General features: G+C 42.2%; 1 protein-coding gene across 1 annotated transcript in view; it reads left to right on the top strand.

The window, feature by feature from the left end:
* The window catches only part of KIAA1958 (KIAA1958 ortholog), a 123250-nt gene extending 106987 nt beyond the window's left edge, over positions 1–16263 (top strand). Inside the window, exons 3-4 of the mRNA XM_075593895.1 lie at positions 7489–7661; positions 13593–16263. Of these exons, the coding sequence (XP_075450010.1) occupies positions 7489–7661; positions 13593–14396 (977 nt within the window). The 3' untranslated portion in view covers positions 14397–16263. The remainder of the gene's footprint in view (positions 1–7488; positions 7662–13592) is intronic.
* Positions 16264–20057: the final 3794 nt, after the last annotated feature.

Here is a 20057-nt window from a genome sequence, read left to right as displayed (position 1 = left end):
TACTTACCGGTGACGTTTTACCTAGTTTCAATTTCCCGTCACGGGAATCAAAACGGATGTGTGAGAAACAGTTAATTAAGTCTCATGCAGTTCATCCAAACGGGTGGTAAGAGGAGTTTATGCCAATGAAACCTCACCCTGTTTTTGGCTACTAAGAAAAGGGCGGGAAATGCTGGGCAGAGATGTACAATATCAGTCTTATCGTTATTCCCCATGTAACAAGCTGACAAAAGTGTGGCAAAAAATACTTGCACACATTGGGCGTTTACTCATTGGACTGCGATAGTGCTGATCAGGGCGGTATCGCTCGGAAACGCTCATTGTGTTGGAAGATTCCGTGCGATAGTGTACTGATGGGCACTATTTCCGTTTTAAAGAATAACCCGCTTGAAATCCTTTCTTTAATATGCTGTAAAGCTGCCTTCTTTGTGCCGGAGACGGTTGTTGTCCTGTTCATTTGAATAGAGCGAAAGTATTCCCCAGCACAGGAAAGTAGCCTTATAGCATAGGCAGTCGGTGCTTTATGCTACAGCCCCAGGCCTCCCAGCTGCACGCGCGCCTAGTGCCATGGCGGCGCGTCCAGAGAATACAGCCACGATCAGTCTATAGGGAAGCGCGGGGGGTGGGGCCACGATGGGGGCGAGGCCATGACGGGACATATCTGCCCTGCCGTTGGCTGCGCGCCGACCATGTGACCGCATGGCGGCACGGGAAGACGGAATTCTTGTCTTCCCTGCCAGTGTACGCGTCACAGCGCTTTGCCGCCTTGACTACCGGGGACTCAGCCTTAGACACACACATCTCTAATCTAATCATCAATTGTATGGCAACAAAGCCATTGATGCGGGTCTAGGACACTACCCTAACTGGTAAAACCACAAACGCTAACCCCAACTGCGGGCGGTGGCTCAGTGTCCGGCAGAGGGTCCGTTTGTGGCCGAACGTCAGCGGTCATTTGATTGCGTCGAAACAGCGACCAAGAGATTACACTAATGCTTTGAACCAGGGGTGGCTAACTCTAGTCCTCAACGGCCACCAACAGGTCAGGTTTTCAGGATATCCCTGCTTCAGCACAGGTGGCTCAGTCAGAATGACTGAACCACCTGTGCTGAAGCAGGGATATCCTGAAAACCTGACCTGTTGGTGTCCCTTGAGGACTGGAGTTGGCCACCCCTGGTTTAAACCATCAATATAGTATGAAACAGTAACTCCGTGAGTAAAAGGCGCTGACTGGAAACAAACGACTTTTTTTAAAGTAGGGGATCCTGGTTTGAATCCCTGTGTCCGGCTCTTGTGACTGTGGTCAGTTCACTTGATCTCCCTGTGCCTCAGAATCTACATTCTTGTATTTTAAGTTCCAAGGGCTCAGTGTGCCTGCAACATTTTATCTACACCGCACTATACAGAAACATATATTATTAAAGCAGCAGTTCAAGCAATATCCTGTATGTGTTTTTTTTAAATAAATCAGTTCTGTACTATGAGAAAATACTTGTAGCATTTAAAAAAAATGTTTTAATGACATTTTTAATGTTTCTAATGTAGGAATCATTTCCAAAGTGACAGCCCCTGCCCCTTCTGATAGGCTCTGGCTCTTTAGCCCCGCCCTCTCTCTAGCACTGAACCAATTGTATCTAGTAACTGCCCAGTCAATCATATACCAGGAACTACATTGCCCAGAATGCTGTGCAAGAATTGAATTAAATAACCCGGAGCAAGCAATTGATTACAGGAGAACATATCGATCTGCAGCTTAGCTAATCACTTGTCAGTGTGCAGATTGTATTGATGCACATATTGAATGGGAGAAAAAATATATATATTTTTTTGAAAAAAATGGCAGCTTGAACTGCAGCTTTAATATAGCACAAACCTTTCATACATGGGCTTCTAAGAGCTTTGTTGCCTGTAACATGCTCTTTTCTTTTATTTGCCAAAAACAGGTTGTGTTTGTTCTTCTTTGTCATTCACTTTTCTACACCCTTACACTTACTTCATGGTATCCTGTGGTATTTCCAAGTACAATATTTGTACGGTGAGAGCGTGCCTGATTACCAATAATCTCTCTGTAATCTGATCTAGTGACCCTTTCTGTAATAAACTCTTGCTTTGAAAATAAATGCGTGGAACTAATTATTTCTTTTCATTTTAACGGTCTGCAACTTGGTTTTTAAGTTGCATACATAAAAATCAAACTACAGCAGATGCTTTATATTGCAGTGTTTAATACAGCAGTGGTGCTTACAAAACGGGGTACATTTCCTGTGCATACAAAGTTTAAAAGAATTGCGTTGTCTACAGGTGACATTTAAGACGTCTACTCCTTAATGTTCCCTGGCCACTGCCTTGAACAGTCCGCATCACCAGCCAGCTGTTTGAAACATGCATGGTGTAAATTAGCCTAGGTGGAACATGAGATAGAGGCCCAGATGCACAGAAGGCTAAGCCTTAGCATGATTCCTACAGCTTGTGGGGTTGCCAGGAGTCCAATATTGAATTGGACTGACCTGGATTTGGACACTCTGTTCAGTAACAAATGAGGGGTAATAACGGTCATGACTGTGTATACCGGTATTACCTCTCTGGACATAGTGACCCAACCGGCTTGGACATGTGACCCATATACTATTTTTACATTTCATACATACACTAAAGATATAACCAAATCCACTGTACATACAATACATACTGCTTTTGTTAGGAATAGTTTAATACCTAATGAAATTATTATTTCCTGTTTGCAGTGATTCACAAGGGGGATCCTGCTAAGGGTACACACATTTATTTCACGAATATTTCTCTGAAATGGAGTACTGAAGGATTTTATAGTAAAGTTTGTGTTGAGGTTGAAAAATTGTAACTTTCTATAGTACAAATAAGTGATTCTATAAAACTATCTAAATGTTATATGAAATTCGTATTCATTATAATCTAATTTATTATGTAAAATATTATATTGGCAACATGGGATTTTAGTCCTAAATTCTCTGTAGAGCATTTTTCTAAGATTAGTATTGGTTATAAGGTTGGAAACTTTTACAAAATACTTTTGACTACAGTGTATATTACAAAAGTCACCTCATTTGAATTATTTAGGAGATATGCAGTAGTGGGTCTCCTTTGATTTATCAAAGAGTTGTGGGCAAAGCAGGCCCGGGAAAGAGTTACACAAGAGGCCAGGTACACGAAGCTCTGTAATTATATGCAAAACTGCCAGCAAACCTCATTCGTATAGGTTTAAAAAAAAAATTCCAAACATTTTTTTATTAGGCATTTGCATAGTTAGCAGACATCGTGGATTACATATTGCCTAATACAAAAACATTTTTTTAAGGGTAAGATAGAGAATAATATCACCCAATTGGGTGAGGCCCCTGGGCCACCTTGTGGCCCTAAAAGAGAGAGGCTAGAAAAAGAGAAGGGAGGGGGAGAAGGATGGAGAGAGAGCGAGAAGAAGGGGGAGGGAGGGAGAGTTAGTCTCCCTCCCCAGCCGCCGAGAACCAAGACCCATCAGTTTGGTTTAGTTTCAGGGGGGTCTGAGTCATCTAGATCCAGATCGCTCTATCTTCCGGCAGAGGCCAACTTTCATTAGTATAGCTTTAATATTTTGTTAAATTGACATTAACATTGCGTTGGCTTCCAATAACATGGTGCCAAGTTTGTTTTAGCCTTGCTCCCATCCAGGACCATGGATGAGGCCTTTTTCTTCCCTCCATCAAAACCCATATTTCAAGGCCTGGATGGAAGCAACGCCACCTCTAGGTATGACAACAAATGTTCCTTTACTTCCCTGTGTTTACCTTAATGGCCTTTAGTGTATATGCAGTGTTCGGAAAACGCCTCATCGTTAGCAGTAACAGCCATGCAAACTTAACGCTACTCTATTGAAATGAGTAAAACGTAACATTAGTGTTCACGTTTGTGGATGAGCAATTCTGTTAACTTCCCTTTAAATAGCCTAAGGCTAAGGCCCCGCTGCACGCGCCCGCACAGCCGCCTTGCTTGCCGGCGGCGCGTGCAAGTCACTGCACCGCGATCTGCGGTCTGCAGTGAACTTGTTTTGGTGTGGGGGGCGTGACCAAAAAGGGTCAGGTGGGCGCGGCCATGAGGTGGGGGGGCGGGGCCATTACACACACACAGGCACACTGTGCATACCAAGCCGCCTCCCTCCCATAGCTTCAGACAGCTCCCCTCCTCCCCTCCTCATTGGCTGCCTCGCGCACCACGTGACGCGTCAGCGCTTCTAATCACCAGAAGCTTGTAGCTCTGGCCGGCTGACGCGTCACAGCACGTAGTCAGCCACGTCGGAAGGAGGCAACGGGGACCACCAGACTTGAGGTAAGGGGCTGGTGGCCCGTGCACACCGCAGCGGGTCCTCAGCCTAATTGAGCTTGGTTTCATCTGAGTCAGCAGGGGCAAGTAAATGTTTTTTTTAATATACTTTTGAAGCAATGTGTGGCGTAGTCGAGATATAGAAATTAGCCGGAAGGCAAAGAGTCCTAGTTAGTTTGTCGTTTTGAAGCCCACAAGCAAAACGTACGTGGTTCATTTTTTTATTTTTTTCCCCCACATTTTTGCTCAAACGACCATGTGCAGCATTTGCCAGACTTGCTAAAAGACTTGCTCATTCATGTGGGTTTCTATGCAGAAATTCTTACTAGTTATTTTTTTTGACAGGACTTGGACACCACAGCATTTTCACCACATTTACAAACTTTGGCGACGGTTTCTCCCAGTTTGAATTTTTAATGTATATATATATTACTAAATATCAATGCAGGCAGTGGGTCTGAAACTGTTGGAAAAGCAGTATGCAAAGCCATACGTCAGTACAAGGTATACTAAATCATTGGAAATTCTATGAGATTTACCAGAAAATAATTTAGGGCCCCTCAGGTGTTAAATGTGCAATTCTAACGGGCTAAGAATACAATCTGAAAATAATGTGTTTCAAGGGTCTATTTCTTTTTGCTATTTGAGAAAACATCGTTTTGTATTCTTGGATCAACTCAAATGCATATACATGTCTATGCTTCGTTAAAACCTTGTGTATTCAAAACAGGGATGAGGCGATGCATAATTCAAATGCATTACATACGTACATTGGGAGAGGGGGCAGGGCACAAGCATAAAAAGTGATATAATGTGGCAGGGATGATAAATTAGTGAAGAACAATTCATTTACTGTACTTTCCTTTCAACTGGAATCTGTCACTCAGCTTAATGGTACTGGAATCCTCACTTACTCCTCGTACGTTCTGTTACACGTTGAATGACTGGAGGAGCGGTGGTCTCTAGTCCAGGGGTGCTTAACTCCAGTCCTCAAAACCCCCCCAATAGGTCAGGTTTTAAGGATACCCCTGCTTCAGCACAGTTGGCTCAATCTGAGCCTCTGATTGAGCCACCTGCGCTGAAGCTGGGATATCCTTAAAACCTGACCCGTTGGGCGGGTTTTGAGGACTGGGGTTCAGCACCCCTGGACTAGATGGCGGACGAACGGCAGACTGATAGATGTAGGAGCATTGCCATGAATAGCTTTCCCCCTGAAGAATGCAGTAAATGTACAGAATATGTACAGATTAGGTAGCATTTTACGGCGGGGCTATTTTGGTGGCAATGTATGGCAATGTCTTACTAATAAAATCCCTATGGCAAAGAAGGGAGTTAACCCTTACCTCCCGTGGGGCCCTCCCACCAACCCCCATCAACCATCCTCCCACCCCAAACCTCCTAACCCCCCCTTGTCTTCAGGAATGGCGTATGAGTTATGGGGGTTGTTGGCCCCCAGAGGGAGGTAGAGAGTCACCTTTGTTTACCATATGGGTTAATAAGGCATTTGCCCATCACTACCATATTAGCCTCTTTTCTCAGCAAGGGGATAGGTAGTGTATGGGGTAAGGTGTTTGAAGTGTTTTTATCGCTTTGGTGGCTGAAGGCATTCCTTTGCAATTCATTAGTAACCTCTGGCATCTAAGGGGTTACATCATTTTCTGCTACAAGTTAAACATTTTTTTTTTTAAATAAATCCTATTAAATTACCCTATGGTACAAAAATATGATATCGATTTTTTCCCACTATTCTCCCCAACAATTGTATCACAAGGAATGTTTACCACTTCTTTTGCTGGTAAAGTTATTTACTGCATAGGTTACGTTATTATCACCACCTATTTATGAAAACCTCATTCTTACAGAATGCGGCAATACTTACTTACATTAGCTTAAGTTTTAACGGGTGAGTGCATCTTGGCCAAACTGTTCCTCTTACAGAAATGTACAGTAGTTGATGTCGATTCAGAAATGGATATTAAGAACAAGACTAATAAAATGGACTGTGTTTAACAACCATCTTTTATTAGGCTGCCATAGTATGGAGCATTTTTCAAGACTGTTAATATGAATGCATAACCCTATTTGTTTAAATCACGAAGACTTGAAGCCCAAGTGGTTCAAAATGTATGAATATTTTCTCTGTGATTTCATCTCGACTGAGCGAGATATTTTATTTTGCTGGCCAATAGGGGTAAAAACAGAAGCCTGAGAGCATATATCACCTGCAGTGGCAGCAGTAGCCGAGACGCATTGTGTATCAGAATGCTGTTACTACCATTGTCTTCAAAGTTACTTGTTACTGTATACCGAGCACCATCTTGCCATCATGTGCAGTGGTGTAGATGGAGTGTTAGGCCAGGTCCCTGCTGCCTGCTGCAGCGCCCACGATGGCAAGCGCTGCGGGGACAAGAGCCGCCCCTCAATGGGGCCGGGTGCGGCGGCCAGTTTTTCCTGCAGACAGGAAAATTGTGATCAATACTAGCGACGGAGCGCTAGGCCACGCCCCCTGGCGGTTCAGCCAATGAGGGCGAACCTGCCGGGTGACATGGCCGCGCCCCCCATCACTCCCCACCCCTGTCTTTCTCCCTGCTGCACACTGCAGACCGGGGAACATAGCTGCATGCACCGCCAGCCTGGCAGGGGCGCGTGCAGCGCAGACAGCGGCCATAGCCTTAGGAGAGAAACTGAAACTGGGCTTGTAGCAGAAGTAAAAATGAAGAAGAACAATGGGGAGAGAGACAATAATGGGTGGCAGAAGAATTCTGAACGTAGGGGATGGCAAATGTAATGAGGAAGAGTGGGGTATGATCACAGGTCCAATGGATTTACTTTTTGAAATGCCACTGGTCTACTGTTCATGAGAACGCCATGTTACTAAATGGAATGAAATTATTTAATTGGTGAACATTCACATTTATTCCTAACTAGTTCTGTAACTAAAAGGAGACTTTTCAAGGCCCCTCTGGCAGATGTGATAGTGTTGCATTGGTTTGCTAGCTCCGCTTGAGATAGTAGAGGTTTGGGCTCCCTGTGATACTGCAGTCTCTCATGCGGTACATCCTGAACCTCTCCATGGAAAGGAATGACGCATGACTTTTCTTTCTTCTATCGTTTGTTTTCTTTTTTCTCCTTTTTTTTTTTTTTTTTTATTCCCAGCGTATTCGACCAAGCTCAGCAGGTTTCCCATCTTTCATTTTCATGATGATCTGAAAGATCTGTGCATCAGCGCTCTGAGCCCGAACACGACCAAGGCGACCTTGTATGCTCTTAATGTGTGGAGGTACTGGTGCATGACAAAGGGACTGAAAGACTACATGGACTTCACTAAGGTGAGGAGACCTTCTCTTCAATATCTTACAGTGCATTGAAGTGGCAGTACTGCGTATTGGTGCATACACATATACATATAGACATATACACACATATACATATCCAGGGCTCGACAAATGTGGTCGCCCGGGCGACTGCATTGTGGCTGCTGTCGACTGCTTACCTGCAGCGGTGTCTCCCTGTCTTCTCCGTCTTGATCTTTAAAATTATATTTTTCTCCTGCAGCCCTATTCAAAATGGCCGTGTGGCGTCATAGGATGCCGCGCGGCCATTTTGAATAGTGCTGCAGGAGAAAAACATGATTTTAAAGGCGACAAGACAGCAAAAGTCCGGGAGACGCCGTCAGGACACCGCCGCAGGTAAGTGTCATGGGGTGGAGGGGGGGTGCGAGTGACGTTTGGGGGGGGGGGGCGAGTGGGTTTTGGCCCAGTTTGTCGAGCCCTGTACATATCTACATATACACACATACACATATATACATACACACAAACACATTATTTTATTTATTTATTTTCCACAACTTCTCAATGTTTTTAGTTTGCTTAAAAAGAAGTTAAATGTGTATTTACTTTTAGCTGTTAATATGTATTTATTTTCTTGAGGTCCTATGTAATTCTAATATAACTGTTGTCATTGTTCTTGTGTGTAACCGCTCTGGTTAATGGTGGCTGCGTTATTTAAACAACCACCAAGGAGTCTGGGTAAAAAAAAATGTAATTTAAAAATACAAAGAATAGATCAAAATTGTAAAAATGCTGAAAGCATTGAGTTACCATGGAGTCATTAAAAGCGGAAAACAAATATTTAAAATAAAAAAAATGCTTTTTAAATCAAATTGTGTCAATTACATGTATATTTAACTCATGAAAAGTGACACTGCAATTAGGTAATTTTGGTCATGAGACACATTTCCCTCACCTCTTGTGAGGGCGGGGTGGGGGGGAAACAATTGTGGGGATGGGGATTGTTAATTTAAAGGCTTGTGTCAGATGTTTCATTTATCATCCACTACTTTCACTTTATATGCTGAGTTTGCGTTTTTGGGGTGTAATCATTGATATACGTTTACCATTGTCATTGGTTAATAGCCATTCATCTGAATGGCCCTAAAGGAGCAATAATTGCAATAGCACCGTTTAGTTGGGCATAGCTATCAATTTTAATTTAATATAATGCAGGTTATCACTTTTTTTGGATATTCATTTAGAAAGAAAGCTGAAAATAATGAAGAATTATACCTGTGTAGTTAACATTGAAAGTATAGTGTACAACAGGGGCGAACAAACTTTATTTGCTGTGCGTCCCCACCCCCCCTGCCCTGCTCTCCTCTGTCGGTGTGCCCCCCTCCCTTACCTCGTGCGGTGTCATATGACGCCGCTGTGTCGTGTGACGTCAGATGACCCCGCGGCGTCATTTGATGCCGCGTTGCCATGGTCACATGTCCTGGAGCCGGCTGAACCCCGGTAAGTAGAGGTTGCAGAGGCCTCGCACGGCCCCGGCATTTAATTTAAATGCCTTGGGGAAGAGCCCGGGACTTCTGCAACCGTTCCGCGCCCCCCAAAATAACTCCCGCCCCTCCGGGGGGAGGGGGAGGCGCCACCCAGTTTGCTCACAGCTGGTGTACAGTAGAGGCAACGTTTATTCTAACATTTGCCGTAAACTAGCCGGGTTACATTCTGGGTATGTGCTGGGTATGTGCTGGGTATGTTCTGGGCTAGTTTGAGGCACGTTTAAGGTATTTCTGCATTGACTAACGACCCATAGGATTAACACAGCAGGGATCCCTGGCATTCCAATTCAGTTTGAATGGGACTGCCAGCCCCCCCCCCCCCCCCCCCCGCTGTTAATCTGATAGGCCATTAATCAATGCAGAAATGCTGGGGCTAGTTTAAGGAAAGTTTAAGGCATGTATTCAGAATGTACCTGGGTGTTTCCTGGGTTTTTTGGGGAATTGCCACTGGTTTTTGGTTGAATAAGAGTTGCCTCTACTGTATAATACGGTATCATAATAATTACATTGTTACATAGTAGATGATGTTGAAAAAAGACATACGTCCATCAAGTTCAACCTGTGCTACATTTAGACGACAGATACTTTATCCTATATCCGTACTTACAGTATATTGATCCATAGGAAGGCGAACAAAAATACCCAGTGATATATCATCCAATGATGTCTCATAAGGGGAAAATAAATTCCTCCCGACTCCAAGAATTGGCACTCAGATTACTCCCTGGAATCATAGTAAACAATTGCATTTTTATTTACTGTGAGTAGTCTCAAAATTAAATAAGTGACTATTCTAATTTAATTCGCCACTTATTTATTATGCTTTATTTTCTTCCTGTTCAGAGTTGATTTTGAATGGCTTTATCATTGGCTGTAAAAGTCACAACTTGATAGTGTCATATTTATTGTCCGTTATAGTGCTTAATTCTTAGAAGCATTTCTATTTCCACCACTTTGTTTTACAAATTGGCAGTTTCCAAAATGCTATATACAAACAACAACAAAAAACCCAACTCTCGCATCAGTTTTAAACAATGTAAAAACCAGTGTGAAAAGGGACACGGTGCAATAGGGACAAGAATTTGGTAAACATACAGAGAAAAGAAGTCCCTAATGAATGCACTCTGTGCCGTAGTAAATTAATTTTAAATTAAAACCATTTTATATTGAATATATTAAAAATAAGTTACATTGGTATAATGAATCCATGACCAATTAGTAAATATGCATATCAGAGATACAAAAAAAAAGTAATAATATTCACACACTATACTGTACGGCTGCAATACAGTATATAACTGTTGGTATCGTCTTTCCCACTATATTAGATGGGTGACGTACAGTATGTGTTAAATACCAACAAATATATTTACATAAACTCCACACTCACTAGTTGAGTATGGAGCACAAAAATTCCCATATATCTGACTATGCAAAATGCCAGATAAGGGTGCAAACAAAACTGATAGTGAGTTAATTATTTACAATTATGCGCACATATAAGTTAAAAAACATAAAACCTATATATAGTCTTAATGCTCGTTAGGGTGAATAACTAAGCAAAAATATTAACTACTGAGGTTAACCTTGGTAAACAGTATATTAAAGCCAGTGAGTGTGGTATGTGTGATATTATACTGTGGTATCAGTATTTTTGGTGCCAAATAATTGCCACACCCACTGGCTTTAATATACTGTTTACCAAGGTTAACCTCACTAGTTAATATTATTGTAAATAATTAACTCACTATCAGTTTTGTCTGCACCCTTATATGACATTTTGCATAGCCAGATATATGGGAATTGTTGTGCTCCATACTCAACTAGTGAGTGTGGCGTTTATGTAAATATATTTGTTGGTATTTAACACATACGTCACCTAATCTAATATAGTGGGAAAGACAATACCAACAGTTATATATTGCAGCCGTACAGTATAGTGTGTGTATATTATTTAAAAAAAAAAGTATCTCTGATTTGCATATTTACTAATTGGTCGTGGATTCATTATACCAATTTAACTTATTTTTAATATATTCAATATTAAATGGTTTTAAATTTAAAATCAATTTACTACGGCACGGAGTGCATTCATTAGGGACTTCTTTTCTCTGTATCTTTACCAGTTTCCAAAATGGCAACAAGCTTTAGAATTTTTATAGACCAGAAAATATCAAAAATGGCAATCCTATATTTTAACAAAATATAGTGGCATACTGTATGTACAATATATAAACAGGAATTTCTAGCACATTCTCTGAATAATGAAGGGTTGTCAATTGTATTTATTTATTTTTAGAGATATATATATATATATATATATACAGCTCAACCCCGTTATAGCGCGGTCCTCGGGGGCCACCCGATCCGACCACGCTAGAACCGGGGTCGCGCTAATTTTTAAAAAAATGGCCGCCGCGTGCCCGATTGGGAGGGAGTAAGAAGGGAAGGAAGACGTGGCCAGAAGCCCTACACGTCCCCCAGCAGTGGCCCTCCGAGTCCAGCCACAACCTGCTCCTTACCTCCCACCACCGGCATCCATCCCCCTCCACCGGCATCCACTTCCTCCCCCCCCCCCCGAGGCCCCCACACCTACCGGCCCTCCGCAGCATAATCAGTTTTGGGCCTAGCCCACGCAGCCCTCCGAGTCCCAGCCTGCCCCTCACTCACCCCCCCTACTGGCATCCACAGCAGCCGACACCAAAGGTAGGGAGGGGGAGTGGGAGGTGTGGTGTAGTGTGCTGTGAGTGCTGTGTGCTGTGAGAGTGTGCTGTGAGTGTGCTGTGAGAGTGTGCTGTGAGTGTGCAGTGAGTGCTGTGAGTGTGGAGTGAGTGCTGTGAGTGTGGAGTGAGTGCCGTGAGTGTGCAGTGAGAGTGTGTGCAGTGTGCAGTGAGAGTGTGTGCAGTGAGAGTGAGTGCTGTGAGCAGTGTGCAGTGAGGGCTGGGAGTGTGTGCAGTGTGCAGTGAGAGTGTGTGCTGTGAGAGTGTGTGCTGTGAGAGTGTGTGCTGGGAGTGTGTGCAGTGTGTGCAGTGAGAGTGTGTGCAGTGAGTGATGGGAGTGTGTGCAGTGTGCAGTGAGAGTGTGTGCAGTGAGCAGTGTGTAGTGAGTGCTGGGAGTGTGTGCAGTGTGTGCAGTGAGAGTGTGCTGTGAGCAGTGTGCAGTGAGAGTGTGTGCAGTGAGAGTGTGTGCAGTGAGAGTGTGTGCAGTGAGAGTGTGTGCAGTGAGAGTGTGTGCAGTGAGAGTGTGTGCAGTGAGAGTGTGTGCAGTGAGAGTGTGTGCAGTGAGTGTGTGCAGTGTGTGCAGTGTGTGCAGTGTGTGCAGTGTGTGCAGTGTGTGCAGTGTGTGCAGTGAGTGCAGTGAGTGCAGTGTGTGCAGTGTGTGCAGTGAGTGCAGTGAGTGCAGTGAGTGCAGTGAGAGTGTGTGCTGGCAGTGTGTGCAGTGAGAGTGTGTGGTGCGTGCAGTGAGAGTGTGTGGTGCGTGCAGTGAGAGTGTGTGCTGGTAGTGTGTGCAGTGTGGCAGTGTTGCAGTGTGGCAGTGTTGTAGTGTGCAAAAAAAATGTAAAAAAAAAATTTTTTAACTGTTTTTTTTTTTTTCAAACGGGAGCCACGTGAAAACCGCGTTATAACGGGTCGCGCTATAACGTTGTTTAGCTGTATATATATATTGCCTCTGATAGAAATCAATGATTGCCATTTTCAATTTATCACATAAAACTTGAAGGCCCATGTTTATTAAGTGGTGCTATGTCTTCCGTCACAGGAAAGTGTCTTATGGAATAGCACTGCTTAGTAAAATGGGGCTTGCATGTTTTCCTTTAGCATAATCAATTGTAATCACATTTAGATTATAATCAAACTTTGTTTAATAATACATCAGCAAATGTATTTTAATATATGTGGCTGCCACATAGCTTGAAATGTTAGCAACACAATGTGATGTGTAGGCACAAAATCAATGATTTACGATTAATTATAATAATGCATCTGTGCCGGTTACATTAAATACTTAGGGGATTATTTGCTTAAGTTTCCTGGCGGCAGAAAAAATACTAACTAGGTAAGCAGAACAGATATATATTTTTTAACTAAATGTCATTCATCTTAATGGATTCTGTGTCACAAGTCCTAGTAGCATTTGTGGATCATGAGAAGCAGGACGTGAACTCAACCTCTCCTACATTTTAAAGCTTTTTAACTTTGTGAACCCGAGCATTTAGATCAGTGAAAGTCGGTAACTTTGTCGTACAGTAAATGGAAATACACCTTTATTACTGGTCACCTTCACATAGGCTCTATAATTGTTTGAACCAGCAGTATAATTAGATGGAAATGGTACTAACCAGTGATAGAATGAGGGGACCCTCATTCATTCTGTGTTTATTACTCCTAAGTGACATCTGACCTTTTTGTTTGTGTTGAAGGTCCCTGCTGTTAAGCTGAACGAACTCCTTGAGGACTTTTACGTGACGGTGAAGAAAACAGATGGGTCAGACTTTCTGGCGACTTCCCTCCACGCTATACGTAGGGGCTTGGACCGCATCCTGAAGAATGCCGGAGCTGGGTTCTCCATCACCAGCAGCGTCTTCAATTCTTCCTCCCAGAAGCTCAAGGAGAAGCTGAGAGTACTCAACAAAGCCGGCATGTCAGGCTCTCGCTCGCGCAACATAATCTACTTTTCTCTGGCAGATGAGGAGGAAATGTGGAGAATCGGATGCCTAGGTGATGATGGCCCGGTGCCATTGTTGTCCACAGTGGTCAAATACAATAGCCAGTTCCTAAACATGAGGACTTTACAGGAGCATGCAGACCTGATGTATGGTGATATTGAATTGCTCAAAGATTCAAACAACCGACCTTTCTTTGCTAGAACAGACAGTGTGAAACGTGAAAAGCAAGCAAACCCCAATAAGATGTGTTATGGACAGATATACCATGAGCACTCAAAAGGGCACAGGCGGTGCCCCTACTGTCTCCTATACAAGTACATGTACACTTACCGTCCACCTACCCAGATGGAAATTAATATGCCTTTCTACTTGACTGCTCGTAAAGAGGTCAGTGGAATGGAAAAGATCTGGTACGAGGAGCAGAGAATGGGGCTCCGTTCTTTGCGTGGTGTTGTCCCCAAACTGGCAAAACGGGTGAAGCTGGATCAATGTGACAATTACACTTTTGTCTCATTCACTCAGACATTCAGAAAGTTTGGACCCCTCAACAACTGTTAACAGCTTTAGCTCCCAGATTAATCAGTTAAGCTACTTGCACAATATTGACCAGCAGGATACGATAAGGGACATGTTTGAGGGCTAAATGTTTTAGAGGTATCACATGATCAAGTATTCATTACCCCAAGCATGTTACAAGAAAAAGATAAAGTTGACAAATTGTGCCTTTTAGCACCTGTGTTTAGAAAAGTACAAAAATAGAGTCGGGAAAGTGCATCACCAGTGTAATATAACTCTTGGAATATTTGTTCCAGGGGTCAGAAGAACATTTCCAGTGTAACGTTCTATTTAATATAACACTGTTATAGTCGTCCAGCTATCACAGGAGACTCACACACAAGCCCATTCACCAGCACGCTAGAAAGGACTCTTCTCTGCTGTTGAATTATGGGATACGTCTAATCGGTACCTTGTCTGTAAGAATGAGGTGCGGGGGGGGGGAGATCTTTCTGGGGAGCTGGAGCAGCCATAAATGGACTTTATCAAAGTCCCTGCCGTAGTATTCTGTTTTAGACAACCTGATCAAGGACCTTATCCCAAAGTTGACAACTCTAGTAGGATCCATGACAGATCCCAGGCCACAGCTGAGGCATCTATGGAAACATCGAAACAAGAACCTATTATAGATGTGAAACCATTACAGAAATAGCTGAGCTAAGCACCAGTTCTGCCATCGCCTCAGGAAGGACACCAAGCAACGAAATAACATCATATTTGTAGGCTGGAATGGTGTACAGTGTCAATTTTACACACATTCTCATACCATCTGGTAGTTTAGATGTTTGCAAAATGTTGATTTACACTTTCCACTCCACAGTGTTATTATACTTGAATATCTCAAATGTAGTCCAGCAGAAACATAGCTTACATTGATATCGATTTGTTTTTATTTAGTAGCCATGAAGTCAGACAGAACATTCTCCAGACAGAAAAGTAGTGCTTGACACTTCATTTTTTTTTTTTTTTTGGAACAGGGGGGGGGGGGGGGAGGGGAGTCTTCTTTTGGGTAGGAGTACAACATTTACAACAGTTCAGAAAACAGTACTTTTTGGAGAGAGGATACATTATTTAAAGTACCTTTTCAGGATTCTCATACTTTGCTAGTAAATGGAGTTGCTTTTAACACTAACCTGATTTCCATTCTACCCTCCTAGCTTCTCTTACAGGAGGGGAGTGACCAATAGGAACAAAGGTTATAGTGTTGATAGTTTTACTGCACTAGCTTTGAAAGGACTGGGCATTTTTAATTGGTTATTAATCAAAACCAGATGTCCAATACTAACTTTGAAACAGACTTGTTTTTTTTGTTGTTTTTTTAATGGAAAATACAGGTTATTTTCAGCATAGATGTTGCAGCTTCATTAAAACCACAATTTCAAAAACTGAAACTATAACTGAAAATGATTGCATCTTAACTGTTGCATTAGATTATTAGTAGTAGCACAACAGGGCCTCTTGAATCACATTGCTGACCCTTATGGCAGTATAGGGGTCAGTGAATCTTCTCTCCTTACTAATGGGTGAAAGTGCGTGAAAGACTTTGTTCAAACAAATTGTAGTCTCTGAACATTAGACCTTATTAATAGCTTTACTTTAACAAACTATTTAGATTTTATTTATGTGTTGAACTAATCAAAGATCAAAGCAGAAGTGCCTCAGTTTTGTGTTGTTACGATGATGATGATGATGATGATGATGATGATGATGATTATGATAATATATTGGCGTGAACCATTGTCCGTCACTTGTCCTTATGTCTGAAAGAGGATGTGTTTTCCATACATTGTACACTGGATCTGCACGCACTGCTGATGGTAATTTTAGAGAGCTACTTCCGCGAGATAATAAAGACAATGCTGTCTGTGTGCACTCCGAGTCGTATTTTCATTATCACGTTTTCATACTCTTCTGATTAAAATGACGGGTCCCAGGTGCAACGTTAAAGAGTAGTGCATGTTGGATAATCCTAGATGACCATGTGATTTTGTACTGCAGCGGCAAATTATCTGGGTAATTTGCATGTTCTCTTAATTTGGGAGACGACTAGTCACATACTTGCGGTGCAATTGGTTCACAGCTCTGTGTGATAAACAGCCAGGAAAGAGCCCTGCAATTTGAATGGTTTATTTCTTAACGTTCTGCCGTGTTCTATTTATATTATTTTTGCTGATGCCAGAATTTGTAAAACCAAAAAATGTTAAACCAAAATGACTGTTGAAGGACTCTTCAGATCATGATCTATATTTCCCAAGTAGTTTCCTACTAGAATACACCTGGTGGTAGAAGACACCTGGCAACTCATTGACTAGAATGGGTTGTTAAGGTGTCTTCCAGAGCAAAAATGTGCCTTATGGCAGAAGACTGCTTAGTAGATATGGCCCTATAGCTATCTAATTCTGGCAAACTTTGTAGTAGACTCTGCAACTGCAACTCACTTTTGTACCCACCATAACTTGCTTGTGTGTGGTTGTAGACTCTAAGAAGCTGCATCTGCATAATTTGAAACTTCTCTGCCAAAAGCTCTAGCTGGGGCTGGAAGATGTTCCAATTGAGACTTGAACTCTTCCTGCACGATGACTGAAAGTGCTGACTGGTGAAAATGTTGCATTCCGTCCCTAGTCTTTATGTAGTCAAGAAAACTCAATCTGTGCAGTAAGACACAGCAGGCTATTTCATAACACACTGCTGCATGACTAGTGGGCTGTGTGCATTTAGCCATGGGTTACAGCTGTGCAAGACACAGCAATAACTATGTATGACCTATGTAATTACTAGTGACTTCCTTTAGCAGGATTATTTAAAACATAGACTTAGTCTTCAAATTTCAACTGCACAGAGCATAGAAAGTCCTAAAATATAAAAGTACTTCCTTATGGGTTTTTACACAACTTTGTACAATAACCTAATAAACCTCTCCTCAAACTTCATTAAATATCTTTCTCCTATATGATAGTGCTATTAACTGAAAGCAACTTACAATAGTGTGAGTTAAATACTGTAGTCCAGAAATGAAAGCTACCACAGTTACATTTTCCAATCACACCTGCTTAGCTCGGCAACAAGGATTTTCTCTTTAAATTGCCCTTATTTGTTATTAGGTTGTAGGCGTTGTCACAAACGACATACCTGTAAGTACATAACTTGTATACAGTGGCGGCCGCCTTTATCCTCCTGCGGCCGCCACTGCGGGATTTTTAAAAATGCGGGCAGATGCGGCGTTTTTTCGTCCGTTTTTCCGCGCCGTGGGCGCTTTCAATGTAAAGCGCCATTAGCGCTTTTCTGTTGATGCGGCCGATGGGCGGGAAACTCTGTGAGAAACGGATAACATCCCCGCATTTTTCCGGGAAAGTCAGAGGATAGGAGGGGCCACAGCAGTATGTGACGATTGTTGCATGTCACCACCAAAGAGATATCACTTACAGAGTCTTTAGTCCCTGTTTACTAAAAAAAATATGTACTTAACACACAAAACTATTGAAGCAAAATGTGTCTGAAAATGTCATCTCTCTCCTATACGTGCAAAATTAAATCCGGGCCTAACGTTTACTTATTACATTTTAGATTTAATATACACAAATAGTACAGTGCTTAGGTTGCAGAAAAAGATTACAAAAACATACAGTACAATAAATGCAGACCGTTTCATCAAATAAAGCGGAGTAAAAAAAGATCGATCTAACTACGTTACCGCACAACATCATTAGATTACTTCAGCGAGGGCTTGATGCAGAGAATATGGTAATCCATGTGTGCAATAGGCAAAACACACCTCTCTATCTTGAATTTCTGATTTCATAACTAAACTGCAGGGTCTTTATTCTAAAACTTCTTTCATTGAAAAACACACTCACTCTCACTCTCTCCTGTCTCTGTCTCTGTCACTCTCACACACTCTCACTCACACACTCATTCACTCACTCTTTTAGGGCTATAGAGGAAACGAAGAACTTTAAACAACTTCCTGGACACACAAAATGTCCCATATTTTTATTCTTATGATACTTGGGAAGTTTTCTTCGCTGTTGTATTTGTGTAATGAACATACAGTACACACACGCATATCAAATATGCCAACACAACTTTGACTTTTGCATCAGAAAACAGATACTGTATCTGAGATCTGCTGTACATTTTGGAAAGTTGTTTGTTTGCTATGCATTTGGACACCTCTTAAGATATCGTGACAACATTCTGCATGATGGTTCCTGAGATCAAGGAGCAGATTTATGTCTACGTTTGGATATAATTCACCAATGACCTAACTGATGACCTAACTGATGATGTCACGTATGTATGTATATCTGTATATAGCTTTCATTGTATTCCAGGGGGAGCATGGAGGGAAATAGAACAAAAAAGACAAAAAAACAATCTAAGTGTAGACAGTTTTTAAATAGTGTAATATTAAGTGTCTTGTCTTGGCTCGTATGTTGTGCCTACTTACAAGATGTAAGTTGTAATCAAGCGGTTTAGACACACAATGGTCTCTGCTGAGGTAGTTGTTCTCCACTCTGTGAAGCGGTCTCCAGTTGTCAGCTCAGCAACCAAGTGTATGTGAAGAAAAATGATACCATAGTGCAGACCAATATAATGATAAAACTAAACTTTATAAATTTAAAAATGAACACTTACAATAAAAATGAATATATTAAGCATTGTTCACAATCTATGTGATCAGGGAGAGAAGAGTGTGTTATACTTCAGGCTCACCCGCCTCTTCCGATGGAAGGGAATCCGGTCCTGGGTTTGGCTGGAACTCACCCTTACAGGGCTATAGAGGTTCCAGGCAAAGCTCTCTGTGAATAGCTATTGGAATCACCTGGTTCTTGACTTACAGTGCAGTCTGCTTGATGCTGCCCTCTATGCAGCTCTGCCCCTATTGCTGTCTATGCTATTTAGGGTCAGCCATTCCCCCCCAGGAAGTTGCTGAGCATAATTCCTGTCTTCATGGTAACTTGTGCTTGCTACAAGCACCTCTGCTTGGCCTACCTTGGGCCTTCCCATTCCTGTGCTGAAGCACGGGATCCCCAGCATTAAAGCTTCATTGTTCTTGTGGCCTGTCTGCATATCCTGCTTCCAGGCCTTAAATCCTTTCTATGCCCTGTGTGAGGATCCGCCATCCTGGTGGCTGGAGATACCGTCCCCTCACCTGGAAACACCTGCTTTCACGGACACCCAGGATGCGCAGTCTCACGGCCCGTTATGCGCGCGCGGACCTTGCGCGGCCTCCAGTTGTCAGCTCAGCAACCAAGTGTATGTGAAGAAAAATGATACCATAGTGCAGACCAATATAATGATAAAACTAAACTTTATAAATTTAAAAATGAACACTTACAATAAAAATGAATATATTAAGCATTGTTCACAATCCCTGAAGTATAACACACTCTTCTCTCCCTGATCACATAGATTGTGAACAATGCTTAATATATTCATTTTTATTGTAAGTGTTCATTTTTAAATTTATAAAGTTTAGTTTTATCATTATATTGGTCTGCACTATGGTATCATTTTTCTTCACATACACTTGGTTGCTGAGCTGACAACTGGAGACCGCTTCACAGAGTGGAGAACAACTACCTCAGCAGAGACCATTGTGTGTCTAAACCGCTTGATTACAACTTACATCTTGTAAGTAGGCACAACATACGAGCCAAGACA

The sequence above is a fragment of the Ascaphus truei genome, chromosome 1, assembly GCF_040206685.1.
Source record: "Ascaphus truei isolate aAscTru1 chromosome 1, aAscTru1.hap1, whole genome shotgun sequence".
NCBI lineage: Eukaryota > Metazoa > Chordata > Amphibia > Anura > Ascaphidae > Ascaphus > Ascaphus truei.
Note: the sequence above shows the minus strand (reverse complement) of the source record. Positions and strands in the feature narration are given on the sequence as shown.